Source organism: Pezoporus occidentalis, unplaced genomic scaffold, assembly GCF_034315485.1.
Source record: "Pezoporus occidentalis ecotype Australia unplaced genomic scaffold, CSIRO_AGI_Poc_V1 ctg200, whole genome shotgun sequence".
Lineage (NCBI taxonomy): Eukaryota > Metazoa > Chordata > Aves > Psittaciformes > Psittacidae > Pezoporus > Pezoporus occidentalis.
In genome coordinates this window covers 2,229,798-2,251,508 of record NW_026913857.1, presented here as the reverse complement: position 1 = coordinate 2,251,508, position 21,711 = coordinate 2,229,798, and the positions used below count along the sequence as shown (strand labels likewise).

The following is a 21,711-nucleotide window of genomic DNA, read 5'->3' as shown; positions in this document are numbered from 1 at the left end:
ACATTGCTACTCTTCTCCTTGCACCTCTCCCAAAGTCTGCCCACCACGACTCCTCGCTCTGTTCCACCACCCTCAGCCCAGCTTTCTCCCCATGCTTTGCTCACCTTTCACACAAAAATGTGTGCTCATCCCTTCTCTGCTCATGTTCTCTCATCTCTCATTACTCCATCCTGCCCAGCAGCTTCCCGCTGTGCCCCAACAATCCATGCTCGAATATCCAGCTTTAAGGTCACTTCCTCTGTCACCTCATTTCCATAAAGGGAAAATTAACACCATAGGGCTGGTAACAGCCAGAACCCTTTACTGCAGCCACTTGCAGGATTACCAGAGACGTGTTAAAATACCAAGGAAGTGTGAACCAGCCCTGTGTCACTGCTGGGAAACCCTTAAATCCATGGATCATGGGGCAACCCAGCACAGCACAGATGGTAAGACTTGGTTCATGTTTTCACTGTCATACCTCCAAGACAGAGCCAGGCAAGGTGGTTGAAGCCAGTGCAGATGAACTAAAATGAAACCAAATACACCAGAGACACCCATCATGAAATCTTGTGTTGGCATAAGTTGCTTATGCCACATCAGTTCTGCTTGGGAATCCTGCAGCAGTAACCAGGGGCTCGATCCTTCTATCACCACTGTGATCCCAGCTGCTTTCCCTGACACCTTGCCTCAAAAGCCCCCAGATGCCAATATTTATCACCAAGGAAGCTGCAGCCACATTTCATTCAATGGATGGTGATGTGGGGTGGGTTTTAAGGCTCTCAAGACAAGTAAGAACTACTGTCATACTGAAATCACAGACTGCACAGCCAGCCGGATACCATCTCCATCATCCATGGGCCTCCCTGAACTCAGGAAAAACACCTGGAAACCAACCTGGACTTGGCATTTGCCAGTGTAAAATCCCACACACCCCTCAGCAGAGTATTTTGCTCCCAGTGATCAATTACCTTCTTGCAAAAAAATGGCACTTTATCAGCAAATACATTACCCAGCTGCTTCCCCTTCATTTTATCTCATTATATCAGTATCTTCCAGCCTGCAGAGCCCTAAGTTGTCAAGTTTTAACTCCCTAGGTAGAAGCTCCTAAAGCAGGAGCATTTAGAATGTTCCTAAATGGAGTCACTTCTACCTCTTCTGTGATGACTGACACAGATCAGGCCTTTTGTTGCAGCAGGACAGTTTTTTTGGCAATGTGCTCATATGTTTTTCATGCCCTTCCAGCAGCAGTTAACCAGTGTGCTGCCCTCCCAGACTTGCTGGCAGAGAGGAAACATAACAGACCCCAAATCGACTTGGGGCTGATGCAAGCCCTTAGCTACAGCAGGCTACACTGGCTGATGCACACTCATCAGCACGGCTGCATGCCCCAGGACAAATATACTTCCTGTTGCTGCTGAAAAGCACAAGAAAAAAACAACACTGACAGAACTTCTTGCACTTTGGACTCTGCACACAGGTTTCCTTTAGGAGATCCAGATAAACTCCCTGAAAAGCTCTCTGTTCCAGCCCTCCACTCTCAGATCCACATGAATCTCACCAACTGCTTGTCACGATCTGACCAGCAAGTCTTTCCCAAACATGCCCAAATTGCCTGCAGCCAGCTTGTCCGAAGATGGAAGCTGTCCCAACAGCTGTATTTTCTGCAGATCTCTTCTCCTGAAGTAGATGATAAATTGGCTCTTCAGGGACACACAAAGCATCCTTGGGATCCCACTGAAGCATATGTGGATGACGGCGGCTCTCCAGTGTAAACCCACTACATGAAACTGTCACTTGTAGAAGACCAGCCCCACGTCCCATGCCTAACAACTGTTGACATATTCTGCTGACAACTGTTGAAATATTGCATAAGTCAAGCAATATTTAAGTCTTTTTTTTTTTGTCCTGTGTGAGCGTATGTGTTAGTTTGGCAAATACTATGGCTGCCCAGGAACAGCCTCACTTCCTTACCACATATTGCATTAGCTTGTGTATTTTTCACTATACGCTCCCTTTCCCTGCTCATCTTTGGAAAAGTGGCCAGAACCAGCCTTTTCTTAATCAGCAGACAAGCCAGGCTTATTATCACTACCCAGTTTTGCTGGAACAGAACTCAATCCAGCTCCTTTCCAATTTTCCCAAGCAAGTTCTTTGACCCAGCTGACTTGAATAAGGTCAAAAAAAGCTGCAGTTACCCAGTGTTTGGGGCTGGAACAGCACCAAGATGGTTCTCTGCTGCTTCAGGATGGGCCTACAATCATGAGATTGAAATATGAAATACCTGCTGGCCCTTCCCATCCACCCCTTCTACCCAGCAGCCTGCGGAGAAGCCAGGGGTTGCAACCTGCAACTGCGAGGCCCCTACAGCCATATCCCTGCATCATGTCCTGTGGTGGCCATGACCCTGCAGCTGCAGGAAGATGTTTCCACCTGCACGGGACACCCTGACATGCCTCCCAACCAGGCTGCAATGCCAGGACCCACAGCAGGTGCATGCACTGCTTCCAGCCAAAAACTAGTGTGGCAAAGGCATCTACCCTGCATATAACCAGAAACACTGTTTCAAGCCAGAGCACTGCTAGGCCTTTTGTGCCCAGGCAGGCACACTTTCCAACCAGCAGCATTTTAAGTACATTGCAGATTGCTGTGTAATCAGCCTGCAGTGCAAATCTGCTCCAGGGCAGCTCTGACACTGGAGGCACATTTGGCACAGCATGTCAGATGATAACGGAGCTCTTCCCTGCGCCACAGCCCCACTCCAGCCTCTGACCCACTGCACCAGAGGTGCCAGATTTTTCAGCGCAAATCCAACATACAGGCCTGCAGCCAGGGGACAAGGACGGCTACAAGGATGGCTGTGGCAAGCTGTGGGAGCAGCATCTTGCAGCACAGAGATGCTTCTTAAGGACCAGCAGAGGTGGGAAACACACTGACATCAAAGCGTGTCCCAGCCTCTTGCCTAGACCTTGCTGTCTGGGTTTTTTGGCAGTGATGCTCTCACACTGCCCCATCTCCTGCCACTTCCTGGGGAGTTTCATTTTCACTTCCAGGTACCACTTCCCAGCATCCAGAAGCCCTGCTGTGCCTCACCTCCTAGCCAAGGCTGCAGGAGGGACATGCTGCAGGAGGGACATGCTGCAGCCCTTCTCTGCCCGGACCAGGAGACAAGTGTGTTGATGCCCATGTGCAGCAGACAGCCCACAGCATCACCCACTGCCACTGCCCTAGTTTAGCATGTCCCTGGGGATGAGGGACTAGCCCCACAATGTCCCTGGAAAGCAGGTGGCACTGGGTGGACACTGCTGATCTCTCTCCAAGATGGATTAGGGATGTCACCTACCTGGGTGCCCTGAGCACTTGGGCTGACGTCCTCGTCCCTCCACCATGGCTGCTAGCAGAGCATCCCACACCGAGGCCTCAGAGCCCTCTGGGTGTGGCCTGGTTGTTTGGCTGGAGAATCTGGGATGCCAAAAATGAAGCCGATGTGTGTGTGTCAGTCCGGTGGTGGGATGTCCGAGACCTGGGCCCAGATGTCTTATAGCGGGGGTCTCCAACCTGCCCGCCTTGCTGCTATGACCTCCGACCTCCTACAGCCACAGGGATGGCTGCCCGCAGGAAAAGGCGGTCTCTGGGCTACACTCGCACATCCCCCGCATCCCCAGAGGCCCAGCCTGCACTCACCGCGGCGGGGATGTCCTGACTCCCGCAGCAGCTCCAGGGACCCCCTCTGGGAAATCTCTCCGCTTCCTCCGGGCACCACGGAGCTTCCCCCCCAGCGGTGCCGCAGCAACGCAGCCCCCTCCGCCGGGCGGGCAGGAGGACCGTCAGGCTGCGCCTCCGCCCGCCGCTCCGGGGTAGGCGGGGCGGGGGGGGCGGGAGAGCGCGCAAAGGGGAGGCGGGCGGCGGCGGCAACCCAAAGAAAGAAGAGGCGAGGCGCGGGGGAGGCCGCGAATGACGGACGGGCTGCGGCAACCACTCAGCGCTGCGGATGGGCGCGGCGGGGGCGGGCCGGCGGGCAGCCAATGGGGAGCGCGCGCTGTCAGGAGCGAGCGCCTCAAATAATCGGGCTCAGCTGATTGTCCCCGGCTGAGAGTTGTTTGGCGGCGGGCGGGCGCGCGGCGCAGCCGGGAGGGCGGGCGAGAGCGGAGGAGGAGTTGGGGTTGGGGGGGGGGCGCGCTCCCCTTTGTTGCATGGGGGTGTCCAGCCGGGGCTGAGGGGCGGGGCGGGCGCGCGCGGCGACCGTTGGCGGGCCGTTGCCTCTCCGCTGCCTCCCGCTGCCCCATGAGCGCGACGGCGGCGGCGGCCCTCGCCGAGGGGGCGGCCCTGGCTGAGGGGGCTGCCGTGCCCTACGCCGTGGAGCTGGGGCTGACCGTGCTCCACACGGCGCTCTACGCCGCCCTCTTCCTCTTCGCCTACCTGCAGCTCTGGCTGCTCCTCTACTACCGGGAGCGGCGGCTGAGCTACCACACGCTCTGCCTCTTCCTCTGCCTGCTCTGGGCAGCCCTCAGGACCACCCTCTTCTCATTCTACCTGCAGAACTCCCTGCAGGCCCTCCGCCTCCAGCAGCCTTTCGCCCACTGGCTTCTTTACTGCCTGCCCGGCTGCCTGCTCTTCTCCAGCCTCTGCCTCCTCAACCTCTATTTCGCTGAGGTAAGTTTTTCCCGTGGTGGGGGGCAGAGACACACCGAACCCCCACCCTGCAGGACGCTGGGGCTAAATCCCCCTCTTCAGCCACCCCCGTAAACTTGGAGGTGCACAGAAATGTGCCCTGAAGCCGAAGGGTGGGTTGGGGGGGTTGGGGGTGGGAGGGTTGGAGGTGTGCCCTGACCAGGCTAAGTGGGAGAGGTCTGCCCTCAATGTGAGCTTTAGGGCAGGATGGGGAGATGCAGGGTTGTGCCCTGGATCCAGGCTTGGGGGGAGGCACAAAGATTATGTCCTGAATTCAGGCTTGGGGGTGGGGTGGGATGGGGGGGTGAGCGAAAAGTGTGCCCTGAATCCTGGCGTCAGGGTGGTGTGGGGTGCAGGGTTGTGCTTTGAATGCAGGCCCTGTGGGGTGGCATGGAGGGGGCAGGTATGTGCTCTCACTCTGGGGTTGGGGGCTGAAGAGATGCGCTCTGCTCCCGGGTGGGGCTTTCCCCTTTGCACCCTTACAACGGGTGGCAGCGCCATGGGGGTCTCTTGAGGGATTGTTTTGCATCTTCTTTTAATTGATTCCCCTTCTCTAAAGAGGACCAGAAAGTGGCAGCAGCAGGGGCTGCTCTGGCCTGGAGTGATGCCAACCATTACGTCACCAGCTAGAGCCTCTTCTGCTATTGTTGCTGCGCTCCCTCCTTTTCTTCATCTCTCCGCTCCGCTGTGAACTGAGCTTGTTGCTCTGCAGCTTGTTGTCAGACAAAAACCCTGAGATCCCTCTGCCTCCCCAGACAACAGCCTGGGGCTGGAGAGGTGGGCCCCTTCCTAGTGCAGTTATTGCTACTGGGACGGTGCAGACCTGCTTGTTATTGTTGCTGAGCTGTATTCCTCTGTTTCTGGATTTCCCATCACTTGCTTTTCTGATTTTAATTTCTTTTATTCTCTGTTCTCTAGTCCTTTCACTTGTCTTTATCTTTTTAAAGCCTTAGCTCTCCCCTCCCCTTCCTCCTCTGAATATTTTGTTTCTGCTCCAGTTTCTCGTGAGCAGCCCTTTGCTTGCCTGTCTTCCAGTTTGGTGCCTTGTTTCATAAATAGGCTGTACTTTCCTTCCAGCTTTGTTGTTGTTGTTCAGATTCTTTGCTCTGCAGCTCTCAGCTGTTTGCCAGCCTCACAAAGGAATCGCTAGCACTCACTGAAATCACTCCATCGCTCCAGTGTGTCACTGATGGGAGTTATGATTTCATTTTCCTGAGGACATCAACATTCACATGATAATGTGTGACTTGAAGTGGTTGGGTTGTTGGGCTGTTTTTGTTTTTTCCCCTCTGACACACACACCTGGAAGCTGGGGTAAACTGCCTGTTGCAAAACCTTTGGTGCTAGATACGCTGCTGATCAAGTGGCAGCAAAATAACAAATGGTGCATAGTGTGCATAATCCGTCTTGGCTGTTAAAGGCAGCCTGACCTACCAACCAGCAGGTGTTTGTCCCTTGGAAGAAGCTGAGGGAGGGATCCCAGGTTCTGGTACCATGAAGTGGCTGGATTTCGGTTTTCCTCAAAGTCACTGGACTTGACAACAGATTTACCTCTTTGCATGCTTGTTAAAAGGCTTCTTTAAAGAATGGCAAAGTAAATTCAGATAGGTTCTCAGCCTTCACTTCTTTCCATGGTATCTGTTTTTCAGTGGTCTCTGGCTAAATATACCCTATTTCTTTCTCCTTGAAAACCTAGAGCCAAGGGAAATCTTGTCTGAGGAAATAAGAGCTCAGAATCTAGAGTGGGGAAGGATAAAATGACTTAAGATGGGTACGCATGCTTAATTACAGAGAGGATCTGGCCCTTGGCTGTCACAAGCAGAGCGGGTGTCCAGTACGGTGTGGTGTGGTTGGGTGGTCTTCCAGTGGTGGCAGGTAGAGAAGCCTGCAGCTGCAGAGGTTTGGAGAAGGAGTGCAGCTAGATGGACTGAAAGCCTTCGGTGCTTTTCTGGTTTCCATTTTAACAAAAATTATGCTGAGTGGTGATATTTAGCCTCTGTTTGTGCAACAGACTGATAAAACTAGCCCATTCTAGGCAGAGGGGTGCTGGTAACTAACTGAGATGTGTCTGGCTTGGCTTTGTTCTGTTGCCTTGCTCTTGGAGCACAGGAGGAGTTGTGGTAAGAGGGCTTAGGGTGTAATTAAACAAGATTCCTCACTACCTGGAGGAGAGAAACTACAGTGGTACCACAATAGTTTAGCTGAAGTGGCTCAAGAGCTAGAGATGACTGGTGTGTTTACGAGTGTGACTTCAAGCAAAACCTGCTGTGGAGGGCCTGACCATTACCAATGCTTAAGGGCTAGTTGGTAGCAACCTCTAGAAGGGTACTAGGCTTCTGCTGTTCTGGGAGTGGTGTCCTGCTCTGAGATGTCCTCAGATAAAAGCATAGGCTGCTTCTGTGCTAAAGGCCTGGCTGATTGTCTTTGTACACAGTGCCTCCTTTGTGGAGATGCTGGATAAATGGCATCTGTATAAGCAGTGGAAGAAAATGTGGCCTGTGCTATGGTATTTGAACTAATCTTTCTTGACTTAGAGAACTCCTCAGGCTGTGTACAAGCTGGGGATGAAATGATGCTGGATAAGGGAAGGTCTCCAGGGAGCAACAAATACCTATGGAGAGTTAGCATTATTTTGCGTTCTGGGGTTGAAGTTCAAACTGAAGAAGCTGTGTGGTGTACCCCTTTCTGTGGGGTGAGGCTATGCTCTTCCTGTCCCCTCTTAGCCCTCGCGGTGCCTGGGGAAATGCAGAGGCCTGACAAAATGTGTGTAGGATGCTTATTTGGAGGTTGCAGGGTTTTTTTGCCACTGCCTGGAATTTCCACGTGGAAAAGGTAGAATGCCTTTTGCTTGTGAGTGTCTCCCTTTCTGCTTCAGCTGTTAGAGTCGATTTCCAGGAAATCTGGAGTTTCACAGTACATCAGGTCAGAATTACTCAGATCTGCTCCCCATCTTGCCTAAAACTGGCAGAACAATGGCTTAGACATCCAACCCAGGGTGTCTTCCTTGCTTCTGGAATAGCTCCTCTACTGCCAGCTAGTCATCTGCTTGAGTAATGCCACCTTTCCCAAGAGTCTGCCAATTTGTGCTTTGCCCCAGGTCATTGTCAGGAGCACAGTACATGGAAATGTAGCCAAAACAACCTCCATCTTGACCCTTCAAAAGACCTTCATGAGCACTTGGCATCCTTGTCTCACTTGGGAGTCAGCAACTGTGTGCAACAATGAGTAAGGCCTTCTGCGGGAGTGGTGAGGCTCTGCCAGACTGGTGTGGTCATAACCCTTAACCTGTCTGGGTTTCCTTAAGCGCTCCATCTGATTAGATGACATCAACCCCTTTCATCCCTTGCTGCTCTAATTGCACTGGAGCAGACATGCATGGAAAGAGCATCCATCCTGGGAGCTGTTTGTCCTTGCTGTCCTGTATCTTCCTGCTTTCTCAGATGGAACACTGGAAAAGCAGTCACCCATTCTTGCATTCTTCCACCTTCCTTGTCTAGCATACAGAAGTGCACCTAGCATGTGTACTCTGCCTCAGAGGGGTCACTTAAACTCAAAATTGCTCTATCCCATAGCTGATGATTCCCATGCGCCCTGCAGTTCCTGAATGAATAGGTGGCCATGCCAGCAACCAGCTATCCCAGGAAATCATGGTACATGCAAGTTGTACCCTTGTTGTGTTTGTGATGGAATAGGATGAACTCGGTGGGGATGGTGAGGGGTCATCCTTACGCATAGTTCCAGCTTTGTGTCTGAGTTGTGGCTGGGGGCTTGAACACTTGTTATGGGATGTAGTCCCAAAATAGTCTGTTGCTGTGCTCTGATGCTTGCTGCTGAATGAGTGTGGGGCAAGAATCTGTGGATGTTCTTGCAACTGAGTGAGGGCTGTGGTCATGCCAAGGCAGGACGCTGTTATGTTGTGCATTTGGAGCCGAACTTGTGTCAAGTAATATAACTTCTTGTATCACCGAGCTCATTATTTCTTTATGGAGCAAAGGAGACTTTGATTTCATCAGGCAGAGAATGTCAAAGTTTTGTTTCTCATGGACCTCTTGGATCTGTTGTGAATGGCTGTACCAAAACCAAGTTGAAGTGCTATCTAGGGCTCAGTGTTAGGCCTGAGGTTCTGGCTTGTACAGCCACTGAAAGCGGCCCTTAGAGCCATCTGTGGGATCTGTCTGTCACTTGTCATCTTCTCTTAGCAGCTGCCACCTCCAGTACACCTAAGGATGAGTGTTTCTTAAACAGTGCTCTGAAAACATAACCTTAGCAAGTTCACTTTCTGGGCTCAGTGAAGTGAGCAAGGCATTCAGTTTTGTGAAATATATCCACTCATCATGAAAACTTCCAGCATCATGGGGGACTCTGAGGTCTAGCTCTTCCCAGCCTTGCCTTCTTATCAAGCCTGTGGCTGATGTGAAGTTCTCAAACTATTTGTGGCTCTGGAAAGACAAGAGTATTGCCTAAGTGTTACAAAAGGCTGGCTTAGGAATAAATGTTCTCGGCTCTGCTGCACTCTGCTAGCAGAAACCTCTCTGTTCCTTATTTTCAGCAGGTGACTGCATGACTTCTGGGGCTGGTCTCGGCTACAAACTGCAGGAACTGTTCATTTTGCAAGGGTTGCTACTAGCAACTTGGCATAATGCACCTGTATGAGGGCAGGGGTCTGTATTTCCTATTTTTATGAAGAATGGGACTACTCCTGAGCTCTCTGCACTGGCTTCTTCACAGCAGAATCCTCAACATAGCTGTCCTTGGGTTTTGAAAGCAGCAGTCCAGTGCTGAAAGGCTTCCAAGATTGTCTCAAGAGTAAGAACCCAAAGATGTGTTGAGCGCTACTGGTGTCACCTACTGACCCAGCCCCTATGAAGAAAAAGCAACCATCAGATGAGTATCATGTCTTAAGAACTAAAAACAGTGTAAACAGAGATGCCTGTTCTCTCCCTTGAGTTATAGGACTAAGTAGCTGGGGTCTAATAAAAGTATAAAGCTGGTGCAGTGGTCTCCCTCTGCTTTTCATGGCAGCAGTCCAACTGTGAGTCTCAGGTTGCTGTTGCACTTTTAACCCTCACACAGCTCAGACTGTGTGCTTAGTCCCCAGGGCTGTAGGGGAGGGTCTTGGGAGACAGGGCTGCTGCAGAAGCCAGCATCTTCCTTCTGCTAGCCAGTGGCATTTCCATGCTCAGTTGAGGGGCTGTTCTCAACCAGGGTGATGAGCAGGAATACAAGGCATGAACTGTCTGCACCGCTGCTTAGAGGCTGTAGTTAGGTTGCTGTTCTGGGAGTCAGAGCAGAAGTTCAGATATCTTAGATGGATTTCTGTGCTGTGTGAATGGGTGCTGAACCATGAGGCTTTCCAGCTGGATGTCCTTGATGTCTGTTTTTACATTGCCTAAGTACCTGAATATAGCCTACAGGCAAACTGAGGACAGAGAAGGAGTCCGGGGTTTTTCTGTTTTGAAGTCCCTATGTGGTCCTTCAAGGCCCAGGTTTCCTGAAACTCAGATGAACTTTGGGGCTCGGTGAATTACGGCACACTTCTGTACTTCTCTGGGCTGGTGTAAAGTGGGGCAACAACGAAGAGGACTTCAGAGATTGCCTGTGGTAGTGAGCCCCTCAGCTACGGGGGCTGGATACCTCCCTCTGCTGAGGTGCTGTCTTATTCCCCACGAAGCACTTCTTGAGGTGGTTGGCCCTCAGACTGGGGAAGATGATGCAGACAGTGAAACTGGTTCTTCACAGACTTGCTGGAGCTGTTCGATACCCTGTAGGAGGGCTTTCAAATGCTTGAAACTACCACAATGGATCAGACAACCCTTGAATCCTTAAATGTCTCTGGAAATTCTGTTGGCAGAAGCCTGATTTCTAAAGCTTCAGGGTGCCATTTCTACCTTGGTGCTGACTGGAAGGCAGCAGCCAAGAAGTCCCATCAGAAAAACAGGCTGGCTAAGGGTGCTTTATGACATGAGTGATCCCTCTCTACAGCCAGAGCAGGAAGGACTTCTTGCAGAAACAATGAAACTAAACCCTTACAACATGCAGTGATCCCACAGTGGTCTTGTGCTGACCACAGTATGTGGCTGCTAGATCTAGCTAAATGGCTGTCTACCTCTTCCCAAGTTCCTGCAGTCTCTAGTCAGGCCATGGGCTTTGTCTGATACTGAATGTGACCTCAACTCTAGGATTCTTCCTCGTGGGGGTCTGTATGAGGATCTGCACTTTTCACAGGACAAAAGCCAGTTCTGCCATGGCTGTGCTGTTACCAGCATGTGACAGGCAAGCTCTATGCAGCCCTGCCAACATCCTGCTTTCCTGCTTCTTGTCCTGGCCATGTGTGAGCACTGGTTAGCTGTCCCCTTGCAGTAGGACCATGGTACTCACATCTCAGCTGTGACTTTGTAGTGTCTGCTCCTTCCTAAACTGGCCATACTTCCTTAGGCTAGAAGTCTGCCCCTGTGTGCTTCAGCAGGAGGCCCCCTCCAGCCCAAAGGGGCATGGAAGTTTGCCATAGTGGGAAGAGTGCTGTAGGGCTGCCTGAATATGATCTGGTCGGTCTCTTCCAGCCTTCCACACACAAATGGCTGAGGGTGCAGACAAGGGTTCAGGCCCCTGCAGCCTGAAAAGAGGACAGAGAACCTGTGCTTTGAAGCACTGGTCCTTGTGCAACTTTCAGCTTGAGTCTCCTAATCCCTTGTGTGGCAAGAAGATTCACAGAACCAAGATCCACTCTTGGACAGAGTGAGTGTTGCTTTGGAGAGTGAGGGAGCCTGCAAATAGCTATCATCTAAAACACTTGTCTGCCAAGTGTGCTGTGCAACTTGGCAGTCTGGGCCTTCCATGTCTGGAGGACTTTCCACTATTTAAGAGTTACTTTTTCAGGTGTATTTGGCCTACAGACCTCTTAAGGGGTGAGAAGCTGTGAGCTCCAAATGCTGTTAGAGCCTGCAAGTCATAATCCAATACCAAAGGGCTATTTTAGATGAGCTATTTGTCTTGTTAAAGTGCAGCAGCTGAAGAGGCCATCTCAAACATGGGAATCAAGCATGACTGAGGTCCTAAAATATGCAGCACAGAACACTGGACAAAGTAGATATATTTTTGAATTATCTTGGTGACTACTGAGTCCTGAACTCCCTGCTTTTCTGTAAGTCCTTAGGAGTGGTGTTAAAAGTCCTTGTCACGTATGGGGTATTTAAACATTTATGCCTGTTGGATGCCTACATTTGGGCTTAGCTCTTCCAAGAAAAAGACTACCAGTCTTTTGTGCAGCTGGGTCCAATGCAAGACTTGGTGCTAGCAGATAATCTAGAGTCCTTCAAAATGTCCAAGTGGGTACTGGCTCCCCTGTTGTACATGTCTTTACTAAGTTTAAAGGAGAACTGTAGGTCACATGGGGTAATGCTGTGCAAATCTTTCCCCTAGGTCATATTCAAAGTGAAATGTGCAGCTGATTTCAACAAGTACAAGTAAGTGATGCTTTCTTAATATTACCTTTAAAGCTGGCTTAAGGTGAACTCACGCTGCAGTGCCAGGAATGGGAGCCTCAGTCCCCAAAGACTGAAGAAAGCTAATGCCACACCTTGCTGTGCTCTGTCAAAGGATTAGTGGTAGCGGTGTGCCTTGGAGCAGGGCTGGGACCTTCAAGGGTACCACAGAAGCTAAAGCATATGCTGCATGCCTCCATACATGTCATCAGTCTCCAAGTACTGGTGCTGCTAGTAAAGTAGATGTACTCTTTAGGTCACTCTGAGCTGTACCACCCCAGAAAAGGTCAGCAGGATGAGGCGTGAGCAATAGGTGACACCTGTGCTTGTGCAGCCTAAGTGTTTACTGGCCATTTCCAGGGAAACCCACAATGGAAAATGTGAGCTCCAGTGGCTTTCAATAAAGAAATTGCAGTGGTTGTGATGACTCACAGCTTATTGACTGGAGTTAATGCAGAGCTAGAGCTACACTTAAAATCTGCAAGATAAGAACCTGACTGTCAGAAGATGAGTCTTGTAACTCATGACTACTTACATTGCTCATGCATTATGAGAGCAGCTCAAATACTCTGCAGACTGGCTGTCAGTACAACCACTGAAACTTGCTGGAATGTCTGATCTTCATAGCGAGTAGAACACTGGCATGCTGGGAGGCTCTCTTGCCTGATGAAATAGGAGGGTGGTGCAGAATGAGTCCAGAATTATCTGACTCAAGCGCCTTTTTTTTTTTCTGCCCCCACCATCTCTCCAGGGTCCTGTTGTATCTGGGCTCCATATTTACCAGCCTCTTCTTCTTAGTTGTGAACTTAACTTGTGCAATGTTAATCCATGGTGAGGTTCCAGAGAACCAGCTGAGGTGGATAGTCCTTGCCCGTGCCCTAGTCAACGACAGCCTCTTCATCTTCTGTGCCATCTCACTGGCTTGCTGCGTGTGCAAACTAGGGAAGATGTCTTCAGCAAATGTCTACCTCGAGTCTAAGGTAGGTAAATGCCTTGTAAACTGCACTTGAACTGCACAGTCATCAGCTGGATTCTGAACTATATCTCTGTGTGCTTACTCAGAGCAATGCTGACCTTGTGACACCTGAGCTACTCTTGCTCAAATTTTCCTTCCAGCTTGGAGGTGGTGGCTCTTAAACTCCTCCCTCCCACAGAAAGTGCATGCTCCTGCTATAGAAATGAAGTACCCTGCATGCCTTAGAGGGATACACTGTCCACAGATTTGCTGGTGTGACAGAAGACCTAGCTGCTTATGCTTTTCAGGTTTAGAAGTCTTAATTTAGGGTTTGTCTGGATGAGAGGGTTCTCTAAGAATGGCAGATGCAGTTTCTGCAGTATATTGGCACCAAGGCCAGGAAGGTCTGCAGCAGGTTGTTGTATCTGGCAGATGTATGACAATTCTCTGAAAAGGGGATCCCCCAGCAGTCCGGCTTTAGCTGCCTGATTACTTGAGCCAGGGGCAATGCTACCCTGTCCTGGTGAGATGAGCATCTTAGAAGGGGAGAAGAAGTTGCTGTAGGTCCTGCCCCAAGGCAGTTGAGGGTCTGAATATGCACAGCTCTTCTCAAGCAGATAGGAAAGTGTGTAAGCCACCAGCAGTCTTATTGTAGCAGTAGGCTGCATTTAAGTGTGAAGTTGAGCTGCCTCCTTTTCCTCTGGGAAGCCATATTGCTCCTATCAAAGGCAGTTATTCTGGTGTAGGGACCTGACCTGTTGAGAAGGGCAGACAGGAGTATCCTGGAAAAATCTGTAGGAAGAACTTGAGCAGCTGAGCATGGTCAGGCGTATTGAAGCCAGCTGCCTGCCTCTAGTGCTGAGCTAGTGTCTTTCCCCAGTAGTACAGCTCATCAGTCCTTGTGCTCTGAATCCCTTCTCTCCAAGTGTTAGAAGGTGGGGCTGTGGCCTCCTGTGGAGACCTTTTTTCCAGTGTGCCCTCAGTCAGGAATGAATAAGGGCTTAAAGCACTGTCATGCCTATTGGATAGTAGTGTTCTGCTTCAGGAAGAATTGGGTACAAGGTCCCTTGCAGCAGACACTGCTGCAAAGACATTCTGGATCCAGACACCTGCCTTGCATTGGCTGGAGACATCTCCTTGCTCCTTAGCAAGCCGTCTGCATGGCTGCTTAAAGAGCTGCAGTCCACTGCCTTCCTCTTCATGAAAGGGCAGCCAGAGCTGTGCTCTCAGGGTTGAATTGAGGCTTTCTGTAGAAATCTGGGCCTCTTAAGCAGCAAAGAGTACTGCTGGTTGCCCAGACAGTAGGTGGCTGAGATGGGCTCCCTAAATGGCTCTCCTGAAGTTGCCTGCAGAGTCTTCAGATTGCAGCCAGGTGACCTGAAGTGAGACAGGAGCCATGACTAAGCTGAGAACCTGTGCATATCCCTGCTTGTATGGGCCAGGTATCCAGCTCTGGACACTTGCCAAGTTCACCCAGCAGTAGTTTACGAATGCAGCTTTCTCTATTTATGTGCCTGAGGCTGCCTGCGGGCTGTGCTCTTGTACAACATGCTCTAGAGAAGCTTGCTCTCCTGTTGAATACCCAGCCTGACTGTTTGGTAAAGGTCTTTTACATTTAAATGCTCTATCCCTTCCCTGCCTTGGAGGCATCTCCTGACTTCTGTTGTGGAGCTGCAAAAATAGGGTGGGAATAAGCAGAAGGGTTACACAAATGCCTGAAAAGGTTGTCCTTCCTCCTGAACTCCAGCTGTGAACCTGCTGACTCAAAGCAATACACCAAGGCTGGAGGGGCCTGATGAGGCTGCTTCTTCCACCACTAAAGGTAGAAGGTTGAAGCTGTTTCTCACTTGAGTAGGAGCAGCCAGCTTCTGTACTGTGGTCCTTGTCAGCTGAAGACTTGCATCCCTAGCCTTTTGCCTCTTATTCTGCTGGCCTGAACACCAAGGGCCCAGCTTAACAGTGCCAGAGCAGGCTGTGTTCTTGTGCTTCAGTGGTGTCACAGGGACTTGTCTGTTAGCAGCACTTTCATGCCAACTCTTCCAAGATCCTACCTTGAGTGAATGCTCTAAAGCTAGGAAAATAGAGCTCTCATACCCAGAGCTTGGATGTGAAGCAGGTCAATGAGATGAGCTTCCTGAGCAAATGCTTAAATACAAAGGTGAGCCAGCTGTTGCAATGTGTTTGCCTGCCTGCTTTACTAACTTGGTGGCTGCCAGCAGGCTATTAAAAGACTTCAAGTATGTATTTAGCAAATAAATTTGAGATGCTTGCAGATCAATTGGCTTCCTCTCCTATGGCTAGCTGTCGAGGAAAGATAGGTACTGTGACATTCAGGTTGCTCTTCAGCTGTCCTCTGAGAACACTGCATTTGAAATGCTGTGGAGGAAAACTTTCACTGGCACAGGACAGCTAGCTACCCTTTACACATTGTTCTGTGTGCAGCAAAGCCTGGCTTGTCCCACGACAGTGCTGGAGTTCAGGTGCTGGGTCTTTCTGCTTGTTCTCAGAATTGCCTACCCCAAACATTTGGGCAGCTTTGAATGCAGTGTTTGTCTAGGAATGTCAGGGGTACTGAACTGCTGGGGAGTGAATGAACCAGGTAGGCATTGCTGCTGTAGAATCTGACCGGGGTTTAGAAGCAGCAGCTTGATTTTCTTAATGGTTGTTGGTTGGCCTTCTGGAGACTACCATAGTGTGTGGGATAGCATCTCTCTGGACCACCAGTTTGAAGCTGACGGTGACACTCCTGTACCTCACATCTTCCCTGCTCCCAGGTGACACTGGCTGCGGAGGTCTGCTACTGCCATGAACTCGTAGCACAAGATAGCTCTTAACCAGCTCTGAATATTTTAGCAGCAACATACAAATATTCTAGGTCATTTTTGCCTGCACAGCCCCTTGTGCTTTTAAAGGGAAGAGGGAGGAAATTGCAGCTCTGTAGGAAGGTGTGTATTAAAACTTTTTTTTTCCTTCCTGTTCTAGGGAACATCTGTCTGCCAGGCTATTCTTGTGGGATCTGTAGTTGCTCTTCTATATTCCTCAAGGGCTTGCTATAACCTGGTAGCTGTGGCCATATCTCCAGACAATGTTCCTGGGCCTTTTAATTATGGCTGGGACAACCTTTCAGACAAGGTAAGTGTGACCCCCTATCCAGAGTAAAGTGAAAGGCAGTTACTCCATCCTGTGAGGGCATGTGTAGGTGAAAATGGAGCTCTGGGGGTGTCTGTTTAGCTGCATACCCAGATGAGCTGGCTTTCTGCCTCCAGAAGCCCTGCTTGCTCTCTCCACCAGAGCAAACCTCAGTCTTCCTCTATCTGGCTGCTACTTCAGGATGGATTCTCTGTTGAGCTCTTCAATTTTAGTCTGCCAACTCTTCTTCTGGGGAGATGAGGAACAAGTCAACTAGAGCAGAAGAGTAATGCTTAATCAGGCATGGCTTTGTGCATGGGAGTCACTGGTCAGGGGAGAGAGCTTAGCAGTGCCATTGTAGCATGCTGGAGAGAACTCTCTCACTAAAACCAGTAGCAGCAGTCAAGTAAGAATCACTATTCTGGTTTAGGGACTCCTGCCCTCATAAGAGTTTTTCTGTATCCCTAGTTCTCAGCTGTGTGCTGTGTCCAGCTTTGGGAGCTGGGTAGCTCTGCTAATGGCTATGGTTAGAGAGACCTCTAACTTCCATTCACAGGTGCATGCAGAAGTGAGCAGTGAAGAGTATGTGGTGTTTGGAGTGGTCCTCTTCCTCTGGGAGCTGATGCCAACAACTTTTGTGGTGCTGTTCTTCCGGGCTCAGAGACTCAGTCAGAACTTGGTAAGCCCGAACAAGCTGCTACAGTTTGAGGAGCCCTAGCCTGCATGGGCTGTGGGGCTGGCCTTTAGGTAGACTGTCAGAAACATCTCTGTTCTGGCATAACTCCTTTGTCTTCAACAGACTCCAGCGGGGATGGTAAATAGTCATAGTTACAGCTCCAGAGCCTACTTCTTTGACAATCCGAGGCGCTACGACAGCGATGATGACTTGTCCCGGCTTGGGGCCAGAGAAGGAGGGTAAGCATTGTGCTGTTTGCCCTGTGTGGAAGCAACAGAGGCACTGGCTTCTGCTCTTGGTGGGGAAAAAAGACTTGGTATAATAGGCAGCCTCAGAGAGGTGGACAGAGCAAGAAGTCTTTCAACGGAGCTTTTGTTCCCTTCTGCAGCTCACAAGGAGCCAGCTTTAATAGAAGTGACCACTCTGAGAGGTGGATATTGCAGTGGGCGCTCATAAGTAGAAATATGCAGTAGCAACAGACAGGAGAGTTGGTCTTGCTAGGATCCTTCCTCAGCTGTGGGGGTAGAGGGCTCTTGAAGGACATCCAGAGGAGTTTCTCCACTGGGAAGTAAAAGGCAGTGAAGTCCTGGGAGGGACATGTTCTCTGGAAGCCAGCTGGGACAAGACTCCACCTGGTGTGGAGGAGAATGGTCAGATATCCACAGCAAAACCCTTGAGGGAAAGTTGACAGCCCTGTCCTCCACTTGCTGCTCAGGGCCCTGAACTCCACCTTTGCAGGGGTATAGTGAGGGGTCCAGAGGTTCTGGTTCCTCTCAGCCAGTGTTGTAGGGCTGGTATTGCTTTTGGAACTGGCCTTCATGCAACCGATACCCGACCTGCACAGCATAGCCTGAATCTGCAGACTTGGATACCCTGATCTGTGCAGCAGTTTTTCCTAGCAGTGGAGACTACCACAGCCAAATAATTCACCTCTAAGAGTCCATGTCTGGTTTTTCTGTCTCTCCTCCCAGCTTGGCCACCCCTCAGTGCTCGGGCTGCTATGGGTCCCTGGCTGGGAATGACAGCTACATGGTGGGTCCACAGCTCAGCGGGACTGCTGCAGACAGTGCCCCCTTGCTCGTTGCTGCAGGCGGTTCGGAGATGAATAATCACCATAGCCCATATGCTGCACCACAGAAATGAAGAGGCTGCAAGGTCCCTCTCTTCCCAGAAGTGGCATTCATGTATAGGATTGTAACCTGGTTTTCTCTTTCCTTCTTCCTGAAGCATTTAATTCATCGACACAAACATTCCACTACCTGCTGCAGCTGTGAGCAGGACTGAGCCTATGGCTGCATGCAGTAAGCAAGAGAACTGTGACTTTAAGGTACCATGTAGCAAAGTGAAGCTGAACTTTCTGGAAGCTTTTTCTTGGTCTGGTCTTCAAGATGTTGGCAGCTAAATGCACCAGAGCTTCCTCACTAGAAAAGAAACATCAAATGCATATTTGCACTTTTATCTGCACACTTGGAAGGAACGAATCTTGCTCAGACTGCTTGGTCTGAGACTGTTCTAGTTACTCTTTTAATTGCACATCCATAGCTGGGAGAGGCACTGTCTTCCTGCAAAGACGTGTTCTGTGAAGTACTCTGCATCCTGACTCACTTGGGAGCATGAAGCTCTGTTTACTGAGTGTGTTGTGGGCAGAGCCTCCTGCTGTGAGTGTTGAAGCATACTGTGCCATATTCACACCTGGCCAGGGCTGGTGTGACCAGGCTCAGTGGGGTCTTGCCTCCCACTGCTGGTCCTAGTTTCACCTGATTGCTGAACTGTCCTACCTAGGACTGTGGATTCAAAGCTGAGCTCAAAGCACATCCTAGTGGAGGCCTATGAGGATGAGGTCTAGTGTTCCTAGTGGCATTATGATCACCATGTTGTTAATCAACCCACTAGCTTATGGGAAAGGAAGAGGGCTGGCTCGGATGGTAGCTGCTGTCAAGTGAGGGGACAAAACTTTATAGGCTGCTGCCTTCACAGGGAAAGCTTAGAGCTGGCTTGGCAAGAGTGTGTGGCCCAAAGCACATGGAAAAAACCTGGGCTGCTTGAACTCCTGGATGGTGGGAGCAGCTCTGCTCCCCCTCTTCTCCACCCACAGTGGGGCTCCCCTTTTCCTCCCCCTCAGTATTAAATTGCATTTCAAAGATAACCAGGAGTTTTAACCTGAAGTGAATGTGAACTGGTGAGGTCCCCATGAGGTGCAGGAGGTGCCTGTCTATAGGCTTGCACAGAGAGGTGGCAGATGCTGCAGAGCTCTGACCCCAGGGCTCTTTGCTCTGTCCTCTATGAGGCCTTGAGTCCTTCCACTGCTGGAGTAGCTGTGTCAGCAACGCTTAGTGGTGTGCACAGGGTTGGAGTGTGCTGGGTGGAGGATTCTCTGTCTCTAACCAAAATAGCTGAAGTTTGACCTGGGCTGTAGCTCCATCAGGCTCTTGGAGATGAGGGCACCAGGGCAGCCCCTGCCTCCCCTCACTTCTCACCTTGATGTTATTCCTGGCCTGTCCCTCAGCCTGGTGTAGGGATGAGCAAAAGAGCTTTGGTCACACCGAAATGGAGGCACTGGCTCAGGGAAGGCAGTTGCTCTGCCCTCTAGTGACAACTCAAACTGGGACTGCTTTTAACCTACCTGGAGCTGCTCCTGCTCTTCAAACCCTAGTCTGACGCTGAGGGACTGGCTGGGTGAAGGACTTGGCTGTGTGTGGAGTGGTGCTGGCTCTGAGGCACTGGGGTCTTCTGCTGGAGGGACTCCAAGGCAACCTCTGTGTCTGCAGCTGAGAGAGAAACCCCAAGCACCACAGCAGCCCTGGCCTCCCCTCACTTTTCACCTGCCCTGTGCTCACTAGTAGGGCATGGTCACTGATCACCCACTTTGCTTGTACCCAGGTAGATGTCACTTGTCCCACTGAGAACACCCTGTCTGTGTGGTTTGTGCTGGCTGGTGGGCCTCTCCCTGCTGACCTGCCTCACTCTTGCTGGCCCACATAAAGGGGCAGCCCCTGCTGCTTTCTGAAGAAGGCTCTGAGGTGACAACTTTCAGCACCTCCCTCTTGCTCTAGTATTTGAACCAGCTGTGGCTCCCCTGGCTGCTCCACTGTATGTGGCATGAGGGGCCTGTCCCCTTGCCTCCAACCAGGCTGCTCCCTCTTGATCACTGCTTGACTTAGGGCAGAGCTGATGTAGGACCTGGACTTGGCGCATTGCCCTTCTTTCTTCTCCTGTAAGTCACCAAAGACAGTAAGTGACGCTAGTGGCCCCAGTTCTTGCTTAAATTCCAAAGCACTAGGAGCACTTTAAGTTTTTCCCTGGAGGGAAAGGAGTGTAGTGCAAAAAAAAAAAAAATTAAAAAACTAAAGGGCTACAGGCTCATTGTTCATATTGCACTGAAGCACACAACAACACTACGATCTTCCTGGCATTAGGAGGGCAGTGAGTCGCGTTGCTAATGTATTCATGAGTGACTGGCAAAGTGGTTTGGTTTTACTGATTTGTACGGATGGCCGTTAATTTCAAAACTCTGACTGCTCCTCCTGGGGCCAGTCCTGTGTTTTACTGAAGTAATTTATAGCTGAGAAGTACAATGACTTTTTTAATGCATAGTTGCCTTTCATTAAACTTTTTTTTTTGGTATGGTTTAACAGTGTTTTGGCTTTGCAGTCAGGCAGCAGCTGGCTGCAACAGGAAGCTGTGGCCAATGAATGTACCTATTTGTTCTTCACTAAACTGTAACCAAGCACTACTATGTTGAAATAAAACAAAAGACTCCATACTGGGTTGCCAGAGCCCTGCCCACGTTTAGTGCTCCCTGTGGCCCTGCTGCCCCCCTTGGCCTGGATGGGGCCTTCTTGGCCATCCCAGCACAGGGCCCCAACCCACTGCTTGTGCTGCTGAAACATGGTGAAAAAGGACAGGGACAAGACTTGGTAAAGCTGTTGCTTGATGGGCTCAGTGGGATGCAGCATAGCTCAGTCCTGGCCAACCCATGCTTTGCTCTGGTGTGACTGCAGCATCCCCACAAGTCCTTCTCTGGGTATGAATCTGGTTGGGTGCAGAGCACCCAGAGCTGGTTTTCTGGGGGGACTGCAGCTTCCCTTTGGGTGTGTTTTTCTGAGGCTGCTAAGAGCAGAACTGCTCTCTTCCCCCCTACCCTTACAGGGTGTTTCATCTTATGATGGTTCTCTGGGCTGGTCCTCTGCTGCCCTGATTTCCTTGCACAGGTTTATGTGTGTAGCCTTGAGCTTGCCACAAATAGCAGTGGCTCAGCTGGAAAACATGCTGCCTATCCCTGCATGCTTCCACAGTGTGTTTTGGGGTGCAAAGCAGCAGTGAGGCTGCTGCCCCCCCCCTTGCTGGATGGGGCCAGGCTGGGGGTGTCTGGTCTCTGGCTGTGTGAACCCAGCCTTTGCCCCTGTTGTGCAGACGGATGGTGTAACCAGGGCTGTGCTCTCCCTGCGGGACCTGCTGGCAGCAAGGCCAGGTGGCCAGGCTGTCCCATCCTGCAGCTCTCTGTCCTACTGCCCCAGCTGCTTGTCCTTGGAGTGGCAAAATTCAACTTCGCCTCAGCCATGGAGCAGAGCCCCTTGTGGGATGTCCTTTCCCTTTTTAGCCCTGCCCGGCTACTAGCACAAGAGGAGCAGAGCCAGAAAGAGGACAAACGTGCTGTAACAGACCTGGAAGAGCAGAAAGTTGGATGGATCCCAGCCCTTGCTGCATGATTGAGACTCTAACAGAGCTCCCGGATGCAGCCCCACAGGCAGGTGGCAAGGCAGAGCTGTCTCCCCTTGCCCTAAGTGAGGAGAGGGCTGCCCTTGGGCACTGGCTGGCAG

At 50.8% G+C, this 21,711-nt stretch overlaps 2 protein-coding genes across 6 annotated transcripts in view; one reads left to right on the top strand and one right to left on the bottom strand.

Moving 5' to 3' along the window:
• The window catches only part of TXNDC16 (thioredoxin domain containing 16), a 41,091-nt gene extending 37,362 nt beyond the window's left edge, over positions 1 to 3,729 (bottom strand). For both annotated transcript variants that reach the window (XM_062618494.1, XM_062618496.1), the window contains exon 1: positions 3,323 to 3,729. The gene's annotated coding sequence lies outside the window, so the exon portion shown is untranslated. The remainder of the gene's footprint in view (positions 1 to 3,322) is intronic.
• A 430-nt stretch (positions 3,730 to 4,159) lies between these two features.
• GPR137C (G protein-coupled receptor 137C) lies at positions 4,160 to 19,025 on the top strand. 4 transcript variants are annotated; one of them, XM_062618485.1, is made up of 8 exons: positions 4,160 to 4,632; positions 12,070 to 12,113; positions 12,883 to 13,111; positions 16,069 to 16,218; positions 16,772 to 16,894; positions 17,015 to 17,130; positions 17,280 to 17,347; positions 17,982 to 19,025. In XM_062618485.1, the coding sequence occupies exons 1-8, from the start codon at positions 4,264 to 4,266 to the stop codon at positions 18,032 to 18,034; spliced, it is 1,152 nt and encodes a 383-aa protein (XP_062474469.1). In that variant the 5' UTR covers positions 4,160 to 4,263; the 3' UTR covers positions 18,035 to 19,025. The 4 variants fall into 4 exon arrangements, with proteins under 4 accessions (XP_062474469.1, XP_062474471.1, XP_062474470.1 ...); XM_062618487.1 differs by lacking the exon at positions 17,280 to 17,347 and having other exon boundaries at positions 4,161 to 4,632; XM_062618483.1 differs by lacking the exon at positions 17,280 to 17,347 and having other exon boundaries at positions 4,163 to 4,632; positions 17,863 to 19,025.
• Positions 19,026 to 21,711: the final 2,686 nt, after the last annotated feature.